A 20,467-nucleotide genomic window follows, 5' to 3' on the forward strand; every position below is an offset into this window, starting at 1 on the left:
GGCAAGTAAATATCTCTTATTTTTAACTAACCTTCTTAACAATTTAAAATTCTGAAATATGACAGAAGAGCATTCAGCCATTACAAATATAGCTTTCTTGGAACAGAGATTTGATAAGCAATAACAATGGCTAAAAATATCATTAAAAATTCAGTTACATCTCATATGACGAAGCTTCATATTTTCAGATTAGTTTCATGGCAGATGTTTGTCATTAACTGAAAGTCTTGTTAATTCACTGATCATATGTCACTCTGTTCAGGAGAATGGAATCACTGATACTTGCTTCTAGATTTCCATTTAAAAGCAAATGTGCATAACAGAAAAACTGCTGTTAAGATTACTTCCATTCTGACCACTAATATCTGAACTGTTAATCTCACCACACTTTCTAGCAATACACACAAAATGCTAGAGGAACTCAGCAAGTCAGGCAGCATCAACAAAAGTAGACAGGCAATGCTGCAGGCCGAGACCCTTTTTCAGGACTGAGAAAGGTGGGGGGCGGCGAAAGAGGCTAGCGGTATGTAGCTTTACAAATGAAGATTGCTCCAAAATCGAAATGACAACTATTTACACAAAAAACCTATAAAAAGAAATGCAATAGTTATACATATGAATGTTTTGTTTGTAATGGCCTTTGGGAGTGTGGCAGAGAGCACTCGGTAACTAAACCCCTCTTCTGATGTCGCTGTGCTGAGTTTACACACTTCAATGTCGTCCCTTGTACATTAACATAATGGGCACTAAACTGAGTTGATGCGCTCAGGTTGGTTTTATGATGGCTGTACTGCCAAACATAACAGAATACTGAATATTCAATATTCCGTTTCTTTAGTAATGGGGTTGTGTAAATGCGTATATACTGTTTGTATACTGTATTTAAGGTAGATACTTCTGTTTATTTTGTAATACGACTGCAACTACATTGTGGGGTGCATTATATTTTAATTTATGTGTAGACTTAAGTTAACTTTGTAGGTAATTAAAGAAGGTATGTCCAGGTGCCTAATAAACGGGCTCATCGCTCTCAAGATTCAAACAAAGCACATTTATTAGACACTTTGAAATTTGCCTTCTTATAAGCAGTCACAAAGCAAGAACCTCAACTAACCTAATTAAAAAAGCAAAAAAACAAAAACCACTGTGCAGAGAAAGAGAGGAAGAAAAAAACACTTTGTGCAAACCAACAGTATTCTGAACCAGACTGAATCCCAGAGCAGCTGAAGTAGGCCCTAGCCTTGATCCTCAGTTTTCACACCAGCGGGGCAGAAATGAGTAGCAGCTGGATCAGTTCACAGCTTTGTCACCAAGAAAGAGGAGTAAACGTTCACAGGACAGCAAGCGAAATCAACCCGACCCTCACTTCCGGTAACCGATACTCGGGCCTCCAGTCTACGTGGGCCAATGTGTAAATTGTCCAAGCGCCAAGGTAGTGCCACTCTCCAGGACCCAAACTGAGGTGCCCCAATACGCCTGGGCCGCCTCACCTGAACCCTTTCTCCATCTCACCAAATCAACTCGGCACTTGGAATGATCCAACTTCACACCCGGATTAGGTAGACGGCCAACAAGCATGTTGTGCCTCGCAATGCCCCAGTACACCTCATCCCCCGGACCAGCCTTACCTCCGCCTGTGGCGATAGTTCACCACAATTTGTTCACGAAAACTGTTATAAGTGTTTTTAGTCGATTCTCTTGCCTTATGATCTACTAGTAAACTGTTGCACATCTTCAGTACTGCCATTTTAAACCGTTGAGAGCAAGAGAGACAGAGAGATTGAGATAGTCAGGAGTTCACACTGGACAAAAATAATACGAAACTATTATTGAGTTTTCTGGTAGATATCTTTTTGAATTGACTTTATTTCTTATATCCTTCACATACATGAGGAGTAAAAATCTTTACATTACGTCTCTGTCGGAATGAGCAATTTGCAAATTATAGTCATTTGTAATAAATAGTATGTACAAGGTATACAACAACAGTCAATATAGCTTAGAAATGCAATTGTGTCAGTGTGAATTATCAGTCTGATGGCCTGGTGGAAGAAGCTGTTCCAGAGCCTGTCTTTAATGCTGTGGTACCGTTCCCCGGATAGTAGCAGCTGGAACAGTTTGTGGTTGGGGTGACTCAGGTCCCCAATGATCCTTGGGCCCTTTTTACACACCTGTCGCTGTAAATGTCCTGAATAGTGGGAAGTTCACAGCCACAGATGTGCATGGCTGTCCACATCACTCTCTGCAGAGTCCTGCGATTGAGGGAAGTACAGTTCGCATACCAGGCAGTGATACAGCCAGTCAAGATGCTCTCAATTGTGTCCCTGTATAAAGTCATTAGGATTTAGGGACTCATGCCAAACTTCTTCAACCCACACAGCCGGTATGTACAGACCAAGTGAGGTCCTCAGTGATGTGTGTACCGAGGTACTTAAAGCTGTTCACCCTCTCAACCCCAGATCCATTGATGTCAATAACAGCAGTTTTCTTCCCTTGTTTAATTTTTTTAAGTTTGATTTTTGATGCACCTAATAAACACACTTGCACTAAAGTGCAAAATGACACCAGCCATTTTTTTTTCTTTGGTCATAACCCATGTATCTAACAGGGAGCTTCAGTTAATTTCAGAGTATAGTTAGTTGTTGTTGGTGAATAGAATAAGAATGTCCCAAGATCAGCACAGCACATCTAAACACCATAAACCTGCTTCACTCAACTCAGTGTACTATTGTTTTCTATTTGTCACAACTCTTATCCAGTTTTCCCAGCTGAGACTTCCAATAAGCAGTTGCTTGCATATGCTCACTGAAGTAAGGATGGCCACGTTGATTTCACACAGTAGTTGTAAAGCACAGAGAACTTCTACTCAATGAACTTGAATTGAATCTGAACCAGCGCCTGAAAGTAAAAGGTTAGGATCAACCTATCGCACCACATTGTGTCGTTTACAGTGAATACTTAAGAACAAAATCATTGCAGTTCTTCATTCTAGCGTACTCACAGATCAAAATCCTCTTACAATGCAGAGACCAGTGACTGGGAGACTTTGATAAATCCTGATTTAAATACCACACCAGCTTTGCAAAACCCTGTTATTTATTTAAAGCAGATTTTCTGATTTAAATGCATTAGGAAGATTCCAAACGAGCCTATTTGTGTTTTGCTATTTCTGGCCCAAAGTGTAACAACAACATATTTGCGTGAAATTGAACATTTATCTCATCTCTGCTGTTGCTTGTGTGTGGTGGTGAGAGGGGGACTTGGGGCTCTAATATCTTACTGTCATTTATTCCTAGGGTACTTTTTGTTTTCACAGATGGCTGTGAAGAGCAAGAATTTCAGGTTGTATACTGTATGCAATCTCAGATATTAAATAGAACCATTGAACAACCTGCATCTACAAAGATTCACTGCCAACTTACACCCATTATAAAATATCTTCTTAATTATAAAAGGTCATTGTGAGATCCAAAAACTCCGATCACTCCTCATAGCTCTTTTAAAACATATGCCAACCAAATTTTACCAGAAGATTGAAGATATTTGAAGTAGGTGAATAATAACTAATTTAACATTTTCATTTCTTAGAGGTGCAAGTACATAAATTATTGTAGGTGAGAGGGAAAAAGAAAAATCAAAAGAAAAGAAATGGTATTTTTCAGCATAAAAAGTACACAGAGGCAAGCCCATCCATCCCTTACACTGCCAAACTAAGAGCATACAATATCAGTACTAAACTAGACGATATCATTGTGACTGCTAGATTGCTGATTGCACTTTGTGATTACATTTGATGAAACTGTCCTTCAGACCAAAATATATTAAATATGACTAGTGGAGGATGTGGGTGTAAGATACAACACAAAAATAATATTCATAAGCATTTATTAAACTTTGAACAAATATATGAAATATTTCCTCTGAAAAATCAATGGTTACATATTTTACCTTTTAAGTTCAAAGGAAAATGTATTATCAGAGTACATATATGTCACCACAGACAACCCTGAGATTCTTTTTTTCTGCGGGCAGGATCTGTAAACAGTAACTGTAAACATCAGGAACTGCAAACTGCAAACCAACTGCGCAAATACAGATAATAAATAATAGCAATAAATAACAAGCATAAAATGACAAGGTAAAAGAATCTTTATATGACTGTAGTTATTCCATTTTCCTATAGAGCCTGATGGCTAAGGGGTATTAACTGTTCTTGAACTTGGTGGTGTGAGTCCTGAGGCAACTGTACTTTCTACCTGATGGCAGCAGCGAGAAAAGAGCATGGCCTGTTTAGTGAGGATCTTTGACAATGGATGCTGCTTTTCTACTGCAATGTTTCATTTAGATGTTCTCAAAGGTTGGGACAAGCAATTCCTTTTGTAAATGGATAGTTTAATTAACTTAGCAAAAATACTTTTATATGAACTGTTTTTCAATTCAATAGTTGTTACTCCATGCCTGAAGATTTGCAACCATTTGAAAATTAATGTCGTCATTTCATCTAACTTCAGAGCAATTTAAATGCTGAAGAATGGCAGGAGGATTAAGAAGATTGTCTTGGGCAGCAGCCATTTGCAATAGCTGATCAAAATTATTAGTTTCCAAAAATATGGATATCAGAATTCTATTGTGAGTGGCAGTTTCAAATCTGCATTCCACAATTATGATATAATTCCATGTAGTTATTAACTCATGTAAGTAGCTCTGTTCCCTGTCAGCCTGTGCTTCAAATGCTGTTAGGAGTGACTCTGCTGCTTACATTAAATTCCCAGGGGGTCCAAAGTATCTCTTAGAACTCTTCAAATCTAATCTGACTCTATCTATAAATAATTACTATTTAAAGATGAAGCCAGGTCCATGTGATAGTATCAAACTGAACCCTTTCCAAAAGGTTGTCACACTCTTCATTCTGTAATCACATCAAACTAAATTCTGAAATTATCCCATTAAGCACATTCTTGGACACACAACTAGTGGCAATGATAATGCTATTAAAATATGCTAAACCCTCACAATTATTTTCAAACGATCAGATTTTACAGTGACATTTTGCAAGCACAATTTGCTCAAATATGCTACTTCAAACATTAAGGTGGAAAATACAGTAATTGATGGAAGAATTATTCACTTTTCAGATTGAAATAATTCCATCAGGAGAAAGACGTTTGGAATTAATTGAAAATCCTATCCAAGATTTTTTCAATGTGTATTTGCTGCTTATTTGGAAACTAGCTTTCCAGGCGGTGAATCTGCTTTCTGACTTTTATGTCAGTCAGAGCTGATCATGGATGTTACTTCTAGCTGTCTAGATAAGTAAACCTTGGCAGTATGGTGTGGAGAACAAGCTGCTGTACATGCAGCAGGCTCCCTCTCACCACACAGCTGATGAACCCGAAGAATGGCAGAGACCAATATAGTTCAGCATCAGCGGCATCGCAGGAGTTGCCAGTCAGCACTGAACTCAACGTAGGACTGTCTTGGGACTCCAGCTCTGGATTTTCCCTCTGGCGTTTACTCCTGAAGCCTTCCCCATCAGTGGCTGTAGCTGCAATGCAGTGGAGGTTTGAAATCAGAGTTTTCCTTCTCCTAGATGAGTTGCCAACTACAGCTGATGAACCCCATTTTACCAAAGTGAGTGGTTTTAAGACACCAGTAACCCACTTTCCCCTTTCTCCTGTCAGTAGAAATGGCTTTACCGGGCTTAGTACCTAAGCCACACAAGAAAGTTAGGAGCTGGACTTGCTTGCCAGAGGCTATTTGAGACACATGCCATTGGGAGCACTTAATAGGAGCTTATCTCCAGTACCACTCTCGACTATGACAATCTTAAGGACTATTAATATTTATTATTCTGTGTAACATCCAATAAATGTAAATTAAAAATCTGTCTGTTTGGCACTATTAAAGTCCCTAATGCCCTGGATTCTAATATTTCTCATTACTGACCTGGCAACTTCCACTGAATGTGCCTTTCTCAGGCTATGTTAGCTACATCATTAGCATTATATCATTCAACAACAATATATCACATAAAGGGGAAATTTCATTCCCCACCAGACCTTGCTAAATGCTTGCCAATTTTCATATCACCAAAATTTTCAAAAACTGTCTTACCCACATAAAGGAAGTCAAAAGATGTTTAGAATCCACCAAATTCCTGCTCACCCTTGACAGAAAGAATATTAAGAAAAATCTTCATCTTTTCTTTTTAAACATACCAGCTAAGAAAGGTCCAGATTTATGACGGTGTTTCTGGTAGGATACTTCCATTAATGACTTGTAGCCATTGGCATGTGCTGCATTTTCTATCCTAGGTAAGCTTATTAAGAAAAGGCCTGAAGGAAGCAACCCATGGTGCAGTATGTGCAGCAGTAATGAGTAAATCAACTGCATCAAAGTTTTAAGACTCAAAATCAGTTCACTATATCTTTGTGAAGTTACCGTCAAACTGACATGTAAGTCCACAAAAACTACACATTTGCCCTGTGAACATGATTTCATTCCCCTCCTGAATTTCCATCAGAACAACTGTTTCAAAACAGGGGAACAGAAGTCATGCGATGAGGTACACCTAAAAGGAAGTTGTCTCCCATCAAACTGAAATATTTTTCCAAAAGTTTTAATGGAAGAGAGAACATCAAAGTGAAAGAGTTCAGAAGTTCCACTTCAGGTCTGGGTTCTTGTACATGAGGAAGGACCGCTTTCCCATTGTACATCACCTGCTTTGCAATACAGTCAAACATGTGTATTGCCATCCTAACTAGTAATTACTAACGTTACAACTCCTGAATAGTCATCTAAAATTCCTCTGAATACCAACAAATAACAGCTGTATCCACCCTGGGGAAAAATTTTTTTGGCTCTAACCATGCTCCATAAGTGAATAACCTCACACTGGCCCAAATGCCTGCCATTTGCAATCTTCTTGCCCACTAACTTAAACTTGAACACTTAGCGTCCTCTTTATTAGATACAGAAGTGGAACCTGGTGTCCATCTATTTCAAGTCTCAATGTGTTACACATTCAGTATGCTCTTCTGCACAATACTGTTGTAATGTGTGGGTACTTGAGTTGCTGTCACCTTCCTGTCAGCTTGAACTAGTCTGGCCATTCTCCTCTGACCTTTCTCATTAACAAGATATTTTCAGCAACTTGAACTATCACTCACTGGATTTTTTTTTTGTTTTGCGTGCTATTCTCTGTAAACTCTAGGGATTGCTGTGCATGAAAATCATAAAAGATCAGCAGTTTCTGAGATACTCAAACCACTCTGTCTGGCTCCAACAATTATTCCACAGTCAAAGTCACTTAGATCACATTTCCTCCCCATTCTGTTGTTTGGTCTAAACAACCAACTGAACCTCTTCACCACGTTTGCATGCTTTTATTCATTAAGCTGCTGTCACATGATTGGCTGATTAGATGTTTGAATTAACGAGGTGTGGAGATGTATCTAATAAAAGAGTCATTGAGCGTAAAACATTTAGCAATTCTGCTTCCAACTCGGAAGTTACTTTCACCACTGGATTTTTACATCAGCAATAAACTTGCATATTTTAATAATTTAAGAGAAGTTAAGTGCAAATTGAGGCCCAAGTACACCACCATTTAAAACCTGACTATCTGAAATTAACCAGTTTACTTCTGCTTCATGGTTTTGCTTGTACACTCAGAGCCCACAGTGTTAAATCGTTATAGCACAGTTATTCAATTCCTTATTGAATTTTTTAAAGGACAAAAATTCATTCTAAACAACACTCAAAACTTCTCAAGAACAGCCATCATTATAGTAAACATTCAATCAGCCAATGAGAGTGCTTTACATACGCTTTGAACCACTCACAGCCAATCACATATAGTTCACGCTCTGCCTCCATTAACAGGTATTAATGTTCTTGCTCCCTTGCCAACTTATTCCAAATTTTTCACCCATCATACCTGGAAAATGGCCTGCAACTTCCAGTGAGTATAGTACATCTAACATGCCTAGGAAAAGCATTAGCATGGATGTGGAATTGCTTTCTCATGGTGAGAACCTTAATAATGAAGAACTTCAAGAGTTGACAGAGCAATGATTTCTGGGTAAATCTGAGGGCAAGGATGGAGAAGAAGAAATACCAGCAAGAAATCTCACCACAAAATTCCTCGGGACTAGCACCACCACGATCACATAAAACATGAACCAGTTCATCGATAACGACCCTGACTGGGAGCAAAGCAATGAGGCAAAGAGAGGTGTTCTCTACAACCGAGAACTGCTCCATAAAAGGAAACTTAACAAAAGGCAGTCAAATCTTGACACCTACTTGAAGAAGAAGCTAAAGTTAGAGGAGAATCCACAGCTTGGACCATCCTCTAAGATGTAACCACCACCTACTTCCCTCCCTTGCTGCTGCGATGTGTTGCTTCTCCACTGATGTACAGGTTAGGCCTATTTGTGTGTTTGTTACTCCACGGATTACTGTGTTTACATAAAATAGTATATCATATATTTCTGCTTTGATTTTTTTTAAACTCAGGTGCACATTTCACTGTCTATAATGACCCTACAGAGCTCTGATTTACTTAGCGCTCCATCTCCGAGGAACGCAACCTCAGCGTTAAGCAGGGTCTGAGTGTACTCCAATGCTCTGTTTATACCAGGGTTTCCCAACCTTTTTTATGCCATGGACCTCTAATGTACTAATATATTATCCACAATCCACTAGTAAAGTTAATCTTGTCAGAATTTTTTTTTCTTTGGTCTTGGGAAGGAATAAAACTGAGCTTATTGCATAAATGGTTCTGTAACTGTTAAATTACAAGATTAATAATCCAGTGACTTGGACTAATAATCCAAAGATGCAATTTCATTCCTAACTCACAATAGTAGCAATGGAACTTAAAACTAAAACTAACTGCAACAATGTTCACCTGAAACTGCCTGATTGTTGAAAAAAAAAATCATCTGATTCACCGTTATCCTTCGAAGGAGGAAATCTGCTATCCTTACCCAATCTGGCCTTAAATTAACTGCACACCTGCAACATTGTGGTTAACCACTGCCTGAAAGCAACTCAGTTGTATCATAACGACTGCATTAAAACAGAAAATGGATAAAAACTTTAAAGAACCCTCAGCACCCAATCTAGACACGAAATTTAAATATGGCAAAGCTCGTCTCAGCCAAAGTTTGCAAAGTCCCCTCCTCATGAATAATGAAGACTAGTAGAAATTGGGAGAGCTTCACACAGATTACTCATGTAGAAGCCTGACAGAGTTGTTTTCACTGAAACACAGCATGCATAAAATATCCGAATTAGCTTCACTTCTATAAAATTGCTCCACTTCACTTGCAACTTCACTTGCCCAAAACTGGGCAAGTAGATCCTGTTCATAAAAAGCATGACAATCCATTTAGACTAATTACCACTCAGTCGTTTGTTCCAGTTATAAAGTTTAGTGATGACACCTTGAAGTTTAACTCCTATACCGCTTTCTGTCAGTGAGTGTGAAAATACATGAGTTTGTTAAAAAGTACAAATCTTATAAAAAGCATTATTAAAAAAGTGGTTTCCAATAGTATTCACTTGATTTTGGTTTCGCCAGGAGCACTTGATTCCAGACCTCTTTACACCCTTGAACAAAAGGGCTAAAATCCTGATATAAAATGGGGGTGACTGTCACAGATATCAAGGCAGTATTTGACAATGTGAGGCATCAAGAAGCCCTGATAAAAATACATCAACGGGCATCATAGGTGAAACAATCCCATGGTTAGATTTGTACCTCACATAAAGGGAGATGATTGTGGCTATCAGTGTTCAATCATCCTGTTGGGGGTGGACGTAGTATCTAATTACCTACCCTTGACATGCAATGGAATTACCATTATCAAGCCCTCAACCAGTTACATCCAGAAGACATGGGTGGAGCAGGGACATCACCATGGACCACGTTCAGATGACTAGTTGCATAAATACCATGATTACAAGACCAAGTCCCAGGGAGAGCATCCAGTAGTCAGAACTTAGCTGCGAACACAACACTTTCTCGCCATCAGCAAGCCACATGTCAAGAACGCAATGAAATACTCTTTTGGAAGAGGACAGCGAAGCTTGAGAGGAAGTGCTGCGGCGGCCATTTTCAAATTGTCCAATTGCTTCTCAGATCGGAGTTCTGAGAGGCGGGACTGCACAGGCGTGTGAAGGAGGCCGGGGAAGGAGGGAAGATATATAAAGGAGATCCTGAGTGAGGTAGTTCTCTTTTGGAAGAGGACAGCGAGGCTTGAGAGGAAGTGCGGCGGCGGCCATTTTCAAATTGTCCAATTGCTTCTCAGATCGGAGTTCTGAGAGGCGGGACTGCGCAGGCGCGTGAAGGAGGCCCGGGAAGAAGGGAAGATGTATAAAGAACGCCGCCTTAAGAAGCGGGCAGCGGAGTGAGCTGGGCGCAGAGTGTAGGGCTTGGGCTCAGAGGGCTTAAACGGAAGAGGGCACAGTAGGCTTATCTTTTAGTTCTTGTATTTTCAGTTATTTGGGAGGTATGAGTGTGAGGGCAGCTTGTTGTTCTCGGTGTCGGATGTGGGAGATCCTGGAGTCTCCGAGCCTCCCGGACGTCCACATCTGCGCCAGGTGCGCCGAACTGCAGCTCCTGAGGGACCGAGTTAGGGAACTGAAGCTGCAGCTCGATGACCTTCGCCTGGTCAGGGAGAGTGAGGAGGTGATAGAGAGGAGTTACAGGCAGGTGGTCACTCCTGGACCACGGGAGGCAGATAGGTGGGTTACAGTCAGGAAGGGGAAGAGGCAGGTACTAGAGAGTACCCCAGTGGCTGTACCCCTTGACAATAAGTACTCATGTTTGAGTACTGTTGGGGGGGACAGCCTACCTGGTGGGAGTGACAGTGGCCGAGCCTCCGGCACAGAGGACGGCCCTGTAGCTCAGAAGGGTAGGGTTAGAAGAAAGAGGTCCATAGTAATAGGGGACTCAATAGTCAGGGGCTCAGACAGGCGTTTCTGTGGAGGTGACCGGGAGTCCCGGATGGTAATTTGCCTCCCTGGTGCCAGGGTTCGGGACGTTTCTGATCGCGTCCAAGATATCCTGAAGTGGGAGGGTGAAGAGCCAGAGGTCGTGGTACATGTAGGTACCAATGACATAGGAAGGAAAGGGGAAGAGGTCCTGAAACGAGAGTATAGGGAGTTAGGAAGGCAGTTAAGAAGAAGGACCGCAAAGGTAGTAATCTCGGGATTACTGCCTGTGCCACGCGACAGTGAGAGTAGGAATAGAATTAGGTGGAGGATGAATGCGTGGCTGTGGGATTGGAGCAGGGGGCAGGGATTCAAGTTTCTGGATCATTGGGACCTTTTCTGGGGCAGGAGTGACCTGTTCAAGAAGGACGGGTTACACTTGAATCGTGGGGGGACCAATATCCTAGCGGGGAGGTTTGCTAGGGCTACAGGGCGGACTTTAAACTAGTAAGATGGGGGGGCGGGAGACTATTTGAGGAGACTATGGGAGAGGAGGCTAGTTCACCAGTGGAGCAAGTAAATAGACAGTGTGTGAGGGAGGAAAGGCAGGTGATGGAGAAGGGATGCGCTCAGCCCGAAGATGTAGGGGAGAAGAAAGAAAAGGATAATAAATTTGAATGCATTGTTAGGGATGGAAAGAGAGGAGGAGATGGAGAGTATCTTAAATGTATCTATTTTAATGCTAGGAGCATTGTAAGAAAGGTGGATGAGCTTAAAGCGTGGATTGATACCTGGAATTATGATGTTGTAGCTATTAGTGAAACATGGTTGCAGGAAGGGTGTGATTGGCAACTAAGTATTCCTGGATTTAGTTGCTTCAGGTGTGATAGAGTAGGAGGGGCCAGAGGAGGAGGTGTTGCATTGCTTGTCCGAGAAAATCTTATGGCGGTGCTTTGGAAAGATAGATTAGAGAGCTCCTCTAGGGAGGCCATTTGGGTGGAATTGAAGAATGGGAAAGGTGCAGTAACACTGATAGGAGTGTATTATAGGCCACCTAATGGGGCGTGTGAGTTGGAAGAGCAGATGTGTAAGGAGATAGCAGATATTTGTAGTAAACACAAGGTGGTGATTGTGGGAGATTTTAATTTTCCACACGTAGACTGGGAAGCTCATTCTGTAAAAGGGCTGGATGGTTTAGAGTTTGTGAAATGTGTGCAGGATAGTTTTTTGCAACAATACATAGAAGTACCGACTAGAGATGGGGCAGTGTTGGATCTCCTGTTAGGGAATGTGATAGGTCAGCTGACAGATGTATGTGTTGGGGAGCACTTCGGGTCCAGTGATCACAATAGCATTAGCTTCAATATGATTATGGAGAAAGACAGGACTGGACCTAGAGTTGAGATTTTTGATTGGAGAAAGGCTAACTTTGAGGGGATGCAAAGGGATTTAGAGAGAGTGGATTGGGTCAAGTTGTTTTATGGGAAGGATGTAATAGAGAAATGGAGGTCATTTAAGGGTGAAATTATGAGGGTACAGAATCTTTATGTTCCTGGTAGGGTGAAAGGAAAGGTTAAAGGTTTGAGAGCACCATGGTTTTCAAGGGATATTAGAAATTTGGTTCAGAAAAAGAGGGATGTCTACAATAGATATAGGCAGCATGGAGTAAAGGAATTGCTCGAGGAATATAAAGAATGTAAAAGGAATCTTAAGAAAGAGATTAGAAAAGCTAAAAGAAGATACGAGGTTGGTTTGGCAAATAAGGTGAAAGTAAATCCGAAAGGTTTCTACAGTTATATTAAAAGCAAGAGGATAGTGAGGATCAGAGAATCAGAGTGGTCAGCTATGTGTGGAACCGAAGGAGATGGGAGAGATTTTGAATGATTTCTTCTCTTCGGTATTCACTAAGGAGAAGGATATTGAATTGTCTAAGGTGTGGGAAACAAGTAAGGAAGTTATGGAACCTATGACAATTAAAGAGGTGGAGGTACTGGCGCTTTTAAGAAATTTAAAAGTGGATAAATCTCCGGGTCCTGACAGGATATTCCCCAGGACCTTGAGGGAAGTTTGTGTAGAAATAGCAGGAGCTCTGACGGAGATCTTTAATATGTCATTAGAAACGGGGATTGTGCCGGAGGATTGGCGTATTGCTCATGTGGTTCCATTGTTTAAAAAGGGTTCTAGAAGGAAGCCTAGCAATTATAGACCTGTCAGTTTGACATCAGTGGTGGGTAAATTAATGGAAAGTATTCTTAGAGATAGTATTTATAATTATCTGGATAGATGGGATCTGATTAGAAGTAGCCAGCATGGATTTGTGCGTGGAAGGTCATGTTTGACAAACCTTATTGAATTTTTTGAAGAAGTTACGAGGAATGTTGACGAGGGTAAGGCAGTGGATGTAGTCTATATGGACTTCAGCAAAGCCTTTGACAAAGTTCCACATGGAAGGTTAGTTAAGAAGGTTCAGTCGTTAGGTATTAATGCTGGAGTAATAAAATGGATTCAACAGTGGCTAGATGGGAGATGCCAGAGAGTAGTGGTGGATAATTGTTTATCGGGATGGAGGCTGGTGACTAGCGGGGTGCCTCGGGGATCTGTTTTGGGCCCAGTGTTGTTTGTAATATACATAAATGATCTGGATGATGGGGTGGTAAATTGGATTAGTAAGTATGCCGATGATACTAAGGTAGGAGGTGTTGTGGATAATGAGGTGGATTTTCAAAGCTTGCAGGGAGATTTATGCCGGTTAGAAGAATGGGCTGAACATTGGCAGATGGAGTTTAATGCTGAGAAGTGTGAGGTTCTACATTTTGGCAGGAATAATCCAAATAGAACATACAGAGTAAATGGTAGGGCATTGAGGAATGCAGAGGAACAGAGAGATCTAGGAATAACTGTGCATAGTTCCCTGAAAGTGGAGTCTCATGTAGATAGGGTGGTGAAGCGGGCTTTTGGAACGCTGGCCTTTATAAATCAAAGCATTGAGTACAGAAGTTAGGATGTAATGCTAAAGTTGTACAAGGCATTGGTAAGGCCAAATTTGGAATATTGTGTGCAGTTCTGGTCACCAAATTATAGGAAAGATATCAATAAATTAGAGAGAGTGCAGAGACGATTTACTAGGATGTTACCTGGGTTTCAGCAATTAAGTTACAGAGAAAGGTTGAACAAGTTAGGTCTCTATTCATTGGAGCGTAGAAGGTTGAGAGGGGATTTGATCGAGGTATTTAAAATTTTGAGAGGGATAGATAGAGTTGACGTGAACAGGCTGTTTCCATTGAGAGTAGGGGAGATTCAAACTAGAGGACATGATTTGAGAGTTGGGGGCAGAAGTTTAAGGGAAACACGAGGGGGTATTTCTTTACTCAAAGAGTGATAGCTGTGTGGAATGAGCTTCCTGTAGAAGTAGTAGAGGCCAGTTCAGTTGTGTCATTTAAGGTAAAATTGGATAGGTATATGGACAGGAAAGGAGTGGAGGGTTATGGGCTGAGTGCGGGTAGGTGGGACTAGGTGAGATTAAGGGTTCGGCACGGACTAGGAGGGCCAAGATGGCCTGTTTCCGTGCTGTGATTGTTATATGGTTATACTCACCACTTGACTGTTGTAAGAACATTAAGAATCCTGACATCATTCAGAACAAAACATCCCACTAGACTGGCATACAATCCACAACACTAAATGTTCACTCTCTCCACAACCAATGCACCAAATGCCCAGAAGTATAACTCCATCCAAACCAACAACCCCTACTTGTAAGAAGGAAAAGGGCCACAACTGCATGGGAATTCTCCACTCCTCCAGATTCCACACCATCCTAATCTGGTACTATATTGCTGCTACTTCATCATTGAAGTCTAACTCACCCCCCCCCCCCCAACTCACGACTGTACTGGTGCCACTCAGTAGGCAGTACTAGCATTTGAAACCAGCATCAATGGGATAGCAATTCATGGCTGGTCAGCACCATGTTCTCAAGAACTCAGTTACTTTTTGCCTTTATCTGTAATGTAGTTAAGTAAATCTTCTTAGAAATCAAATATAATGATAATGAAATTACTAGGGCATGGTGTATTCATTCGTTCATTCACTATGTGCCATGTCATATGACATGAGCGATCATGGTTTTTCCATGACCATGATTGTTCTTAACAAATTTTTCTTCAGAAGTGGTACTGCCATTGCCTTCTTCTGGGCAGTGTCTTTACAAGACAGGTGACCCCAGCCATTATCAATACTCTACTGAGACTGCCTACCTGGTGTCAGCGGTCGCATAACCAGGACTTGAGGCATGTACCAGCTGTTCATACGACCTTCCACCACCAGCTCTCATGGCTTCATGTGACTCTGATCAGGATGGGCGGGGGCTAAGCAGGTGCTACACCTTGCCCAAGAGTGACCTGCAGGCTAGCAGAGGGAAGGAGCACCTTACACCTCCTTCGGTAGAGACTTATTTCTAACCCGCCACCTATACTTTAGGTATAATATACCACCATAGATAAAAAAAACTTTAAAAAGTTAAGTTCTTTTATTTCAGCAGGAAAGAGCAATAAAAAATTCAGTCAGCCACATGGAAACAATTAAAAATAACAAAACTCTAAAATAAGCGCTGCAAATTCAAAAAGATATTGTCAACAGGCATGCACCTTAAAGTAGGATACTTTCTTAAAAACTTTTCAATACTTACTCACTAAGAAGAATATATCTCTTAAGGCACTGAAATAAATCTCTGCTGCCGCCGTGATGAAAATGCAGAGCTGGTAGACAAGTATCCCCAAGACAAAATACCATGTATGACCAACCCATGCCTTCTGTATTCATTTTGATGGACTGCAGATCAGTCAGGTTGAAGGAGAATGCCCATTTGCTTCTTTTACTCATGGTATACACTGAATCATCTGAAAACATTAAACATAATATATGAATGAAATGTCAAAAAAAACTGCTCCAGATGTTGGAAATGTGGAAAATAAGCAAAAAAGCCAATGGAAATATACATGGAGCATTGATAAAGAAACTACTGACAAAAGACTGTCATCCTGAACTTTCCCTCTCCACAAATGCCATATTAGTGCAGGTCATAAATAGAACAAATCTGAGTCACAAAAGGTTTTACACTTAACTTAAGAAACAGTTAATTTACTATTTGAAAAACATACATGTGATGCCTGAATTATAGCTATTTGGGTTATGGAAATTCCCCTCGCAGAATTCAAAATCACTCTCCAAAACTTTGAGATACAGAATAAAATTTGCTCTCACAGAATTATTTTAGAAAATAAATAAATCAGCACAAATGTTCAATGTATTTTGGATATTAATTTAATATATGGAAATATATACAGAAAATCTGCATTCAGTGAGTTTCTAAGAACACACACTCCCAACCCTGCCCCCAGAATGTGGTGCTCATTTGTGCAGTGAAACCAACTCTGTAGTTATTTAATTTTAAGTCCAGTATATGTAACTTATCAGTTGAAAGTATTTTTTTTCCCCAAAGGAACTATCTCCAAAATGCTTTTTATGTTGTCTTATGTTGCCCTTTCCTTAATGTTAATGAGAATATACTGAAAGATATGCTTACAAAGATACTAAAAGGTAGTTCATTTGGCCCAGTTCATCAAGGGTAAAGGCCTCCCAACCATTGAGCACATCCTCATGAAATGCTGTCATAGGAAAAAAGCATCCATCCATCATCAGAGATCCCCAGCACCCAGGCCATGCTCTTTTCTCATCGCTATCAACAGTATCAGATACAAGAGCAGGACTCACACCACCAAGTTCAAGGACAGTTACCATCAACTGTCAAAGACGGATCAACCCGCTAGCCTGGTTACAACATTAGTTCCTCATGTTGACACCTCCCTCTTCTCTCGAACGTTCTGCCCTCTACGCTATCCTTCCCATATTTAGTTATTCTATACCTCAAAATGCTTTGTGTGACCAGATCATTCCTTACTTGAACCTTTGTCTAACATTATCAGAGAACAATGTCTAGTACGTCACCTGTTGCTGGGTAAGGTTTCTTTTTGACTTGTCCAGCAACAGTATTATAAATGCATTAGCTAATCATTGTCTTTAATCTATATCCCTCAACCATCAGGCTCTTGAACAAAAGGGATAACTATACTCAATTCTCCGTCCTTTGAGACGCTCCCACAACCAATGATCTCACGTTAATGACTCAACTTTTATTTCATGTTCTCGTTATTTAATGCTATTTATTTACATATGTGTTTGCACAGTTTGTTGTCTTCTGCGCTCTACTTGATCTTTCATTAATTCTGTTATAGTTTATATTCTATAGATTTGCTGAGTATGCTCAAAGGAAAATGAATCTCAGGGTTGTGTATGGTGACATATATGTACGGTATTCTGATAATAAAATTTACTTTAAACGTTATCATTTATTACAATATAGTATTTCATTGTATTTTTGAAAAGTACATCAAATTCTAAATTTATCTTAAAATTTAAATTTCTTGTATATGAAAGGCTTTCTTTCTGAAATGTTAACTCTGCTTCTTTTTCCATAGACCCTGCTGAGCATTTATAACATCTTCAACGTTTATTTCAGATTTCTAGCAAGGATAGTTTTTTTCAGCACTTTCCTAATGTGGTTGTAATGTGATTCAATCAATAAAACGAATCTTGTAAGAATACCTCAGTTAATTTAATGATTCCCTCCAGGAGGCATTTCTAAAATGCCAAAAGTTGTTGATATACAAAATTAAAACACATGGGATTGGGAGTAAGCTATTGGAGGGGATTGAAAAATGACAGACGAGAAACAGAGGAGGAGGATGAATGGGTCTTGTTCAGGGTGGCAGGCAGTGACTTTCAGGAATTAATGCTTGGACTCCAGCTATTCAAATGTAGTAACCAAATACAATATTGTGACGTTTGCCAATGACGTGAAACCAGGTGGGATTATGAGCTGTGAAGAGCATGCAGAAAGATTTCAAGGTCATTCAGACAATTGATTATGTGAGTAAATAAATTTGATTCCATCAAATGAAATCAGCTAGGATTGTGCTGGGCAGCCCACAAGTGTTGCCACGCTTCCACTGCCAGTGAAGCAAGCCCATGAACCCCAACTTACATCTTTAGAATGTGAGAAGGAACCAGAGTGCCTGGAGGAAACCCACGTAGTCACATGAAGAATGTACAACCTCCTTAGAGACAGTGGCAAAAACTGAACCCCAAGCTTACAGCTGGCACGGTATAGCATTATGCTGACCACTGTTTTATTAAAACAGTGATAGACTGGAAAATGGTGATGTGCAAAGACACCTAGAGATTCTTGTACAGCCATCACTGAAAACAAACATGCAGGTGCAGCACGCAGTTAAGATTACGTACAGGAAGAAGGATATCAAACTGCAAACAGAGCTTTAGCGAGATCACACCTTATCAAAATATGCATGTCTCTGAGGGAGTACAAGTATTCACTAGATTGGTTCCTGAGGAGGTGCAGTCTAGACTGAATGACTAGTTCAAGAGAATATCATAAATATTCAAGGATGAATAGACTAGAAGCAGGGAGGATTAATTTCTCTGACTGGAGATTTAGAATCAGGGTCACAGTGTCAAAATGCAGAAGATACTTAGAATTAAAATGACAAGAAATTCTCTAAACTGAAGAACTGGAGGCTAAGTTGCTTAATAGAGAAGGAGTAGGCAGATAATTTATTTGCACCAGTGATAGAACAATGTTTTTAATGCATTGTATAAATATTTTACATACCATCACCATTCACAAAGGGCTTCTTTTTGAAGGAAACTGTATTAAGCATATCCCATTCAGCTTCACAACTAATTTGATGTATCATATTTCTGGAAGTTTTTTCCTTAGAGGGTTGAGTCCATTCAACAACTGAACTGGAATCCTAAAAGAATTTCAACAAACATAAAATACAACAGTTTTTATTCCCTTGTACTAAAGATTGTACAGAAAAGTATTTAAATATTTACTTCCTTTGTTCATAACACAAACTGATGAAATTATGGGACAGAACATCTTTGGTACTTTTAAAAGATTTTTCAAAGAAAAAATAATATATAAAATATTGATATACAATTTGAAATCCACTTTTAGCTTTGAACAGCAGGAAACCAGCAGATTAACTTGTAGCTTTTGAGGCAATGCTTTAATTACTAATTTACAATGTTGTTACAAATTTTTACAAATAAAAATAGACCATTTAGTAAGCCTATTATTGAACATATGGGGAGATCATGTAATCAACATAAGAGCTATTTTTAACTGCTGCAAAATGATCATTTAAATCAGGAATTCCCAATCACAAACAAGAGAAAATCTGCAGATGCTGGAAACCCAAGCAACACACACAAAATGCTGGAAGAACTCAGCAGGCCAGGCAGCATCTATGGAAAAGAGTACAGTCCACATTTTGGGCCAAAAGCCTGCTGGAGGGTCTTGGCCCGAAACATTGACTGTACTCTTTACCACATATGCTACCTGGCCCGATGAACTCTTCCAGACCTTTGTTTGTGCTATCAGGGGTTCCCAACCTTTTTATGCCATGGACCAATACCATTCAGCAAAGGGTTCATGGGCCCCAGGTTGGGAACCCCAGAGTTAGATTAAGGCTAATGTTCAGACAGAAATTAGATGAATCAATTTCTTCATGGCACAAAATAAAACTACAAAAATAGTCCATAACTGTAACTTGACATAACAGAGAACATGTATGTAGATACTGCTTCTGTTAGGACTTCACCAGAAACAAATTAATTTGATGTATTTTACTTGGTTATTTTCTAAATTACCTTTCCTGCAAAAAATATATTTGATGAATCCAGGGAGTCATCCACTGGTGTCCAATCCACTACAACTCCTGAACCCTGCAAAACAAAAAGAACTTGAGAAATTGGTTGCATCAACAAAAGTTCCATGTTCATTGCTGGACACTTGTGCCTAAGTTTGAGAATGCCTCTGTTTTAGAATTCTCAGTTTTATATCACATTCCTTGTCCCTCTTTTTCTTTGCAACTTCTACCAGCCTTTCGGTCCAATGCTAACCTCTGTCCTTCACAAATATTCAACATTCCACCATGAGCAACTTTCCCATCACCTTTGTGTTCAACTTTTGGATCTTCTTGCTGAAACTCTCCCTTTACCTCCAGACAGTCCTTGAAACTTAATCTAGATCATATTTTCAATCACATGCCCAAACAACATTTTAATTTATTTCAAAACACCCCTATGAGGAAGCTTGTAAAGTTTTACATTGGAATCACCCCACAAATGCAAGTTGCCAATGGAAGATAGATCTAGGCTTGGAAGCATTGTGATGAAGTTGTACAATCACAAGAAAATGGCAATATATTCTCTGACAGGCATTGTCCTGCAACAGATGCCTGAATTCTGATTGCATTGGTTGGGGTGCACATGTGCGCACAGAAAATTATGTCGATATGTAGTTACCACCTCTTGTTAGTAGTAATTTCAGTACTAATGAACCTTCCTCATTCAGGTTCACAAGCTTGAAACCACCATG

At 40.0% G+C, this 20,467-nt stretch overlaps 1 protein-coding gene across 1 annotated transcript in view; it reads right to left on the bottom strand.

The window, feature by feature from the left end:
• Positions 1 to 20,467, bottom strand: part of tbc1d15 (TBC1 domain family, member 15) — a 62,396-nt gene that overhangs the window by 18,474 nt on the left and 23,455 nt on the right. The window contains exons 3-5 of the mRNA XM_059978432.1: positions 19,738 to 19,812; positions 18,692 to 18,833; positions 15,632 to 15,842 (exon numbers count right to left, since the gene is read on the bottom strand). Of these exons, the coding sequence (XP_059834415.1) occupies positions 15,632 to 15,842; positions 18,692 to 18,833; positions 19,738 to 19,812 (428 nt within the window). The remainder of the gene's footprint in view (positions 1 to 15,631; positions 15,843 to 18,691; positions 18,834 to 19,737; positions 19,813 to 20,467) is intronic.

This window comes from Hypanus sabinus, chromosome 8, assembly GCF_030144855.1.
Source record: "Hypanus sabinus isolate sHypSab1 chromosome 8, sHypSab1.hap1, whole genome shotgun sequence".
NCBI classification, from domain to species: domain Eukaryota; kingdom Metazoa; phylum Chordata; class Chondrichthyes; order Myliobatiformes; family Dasyatidae; genus Hypanus; species Hypanus sabinus.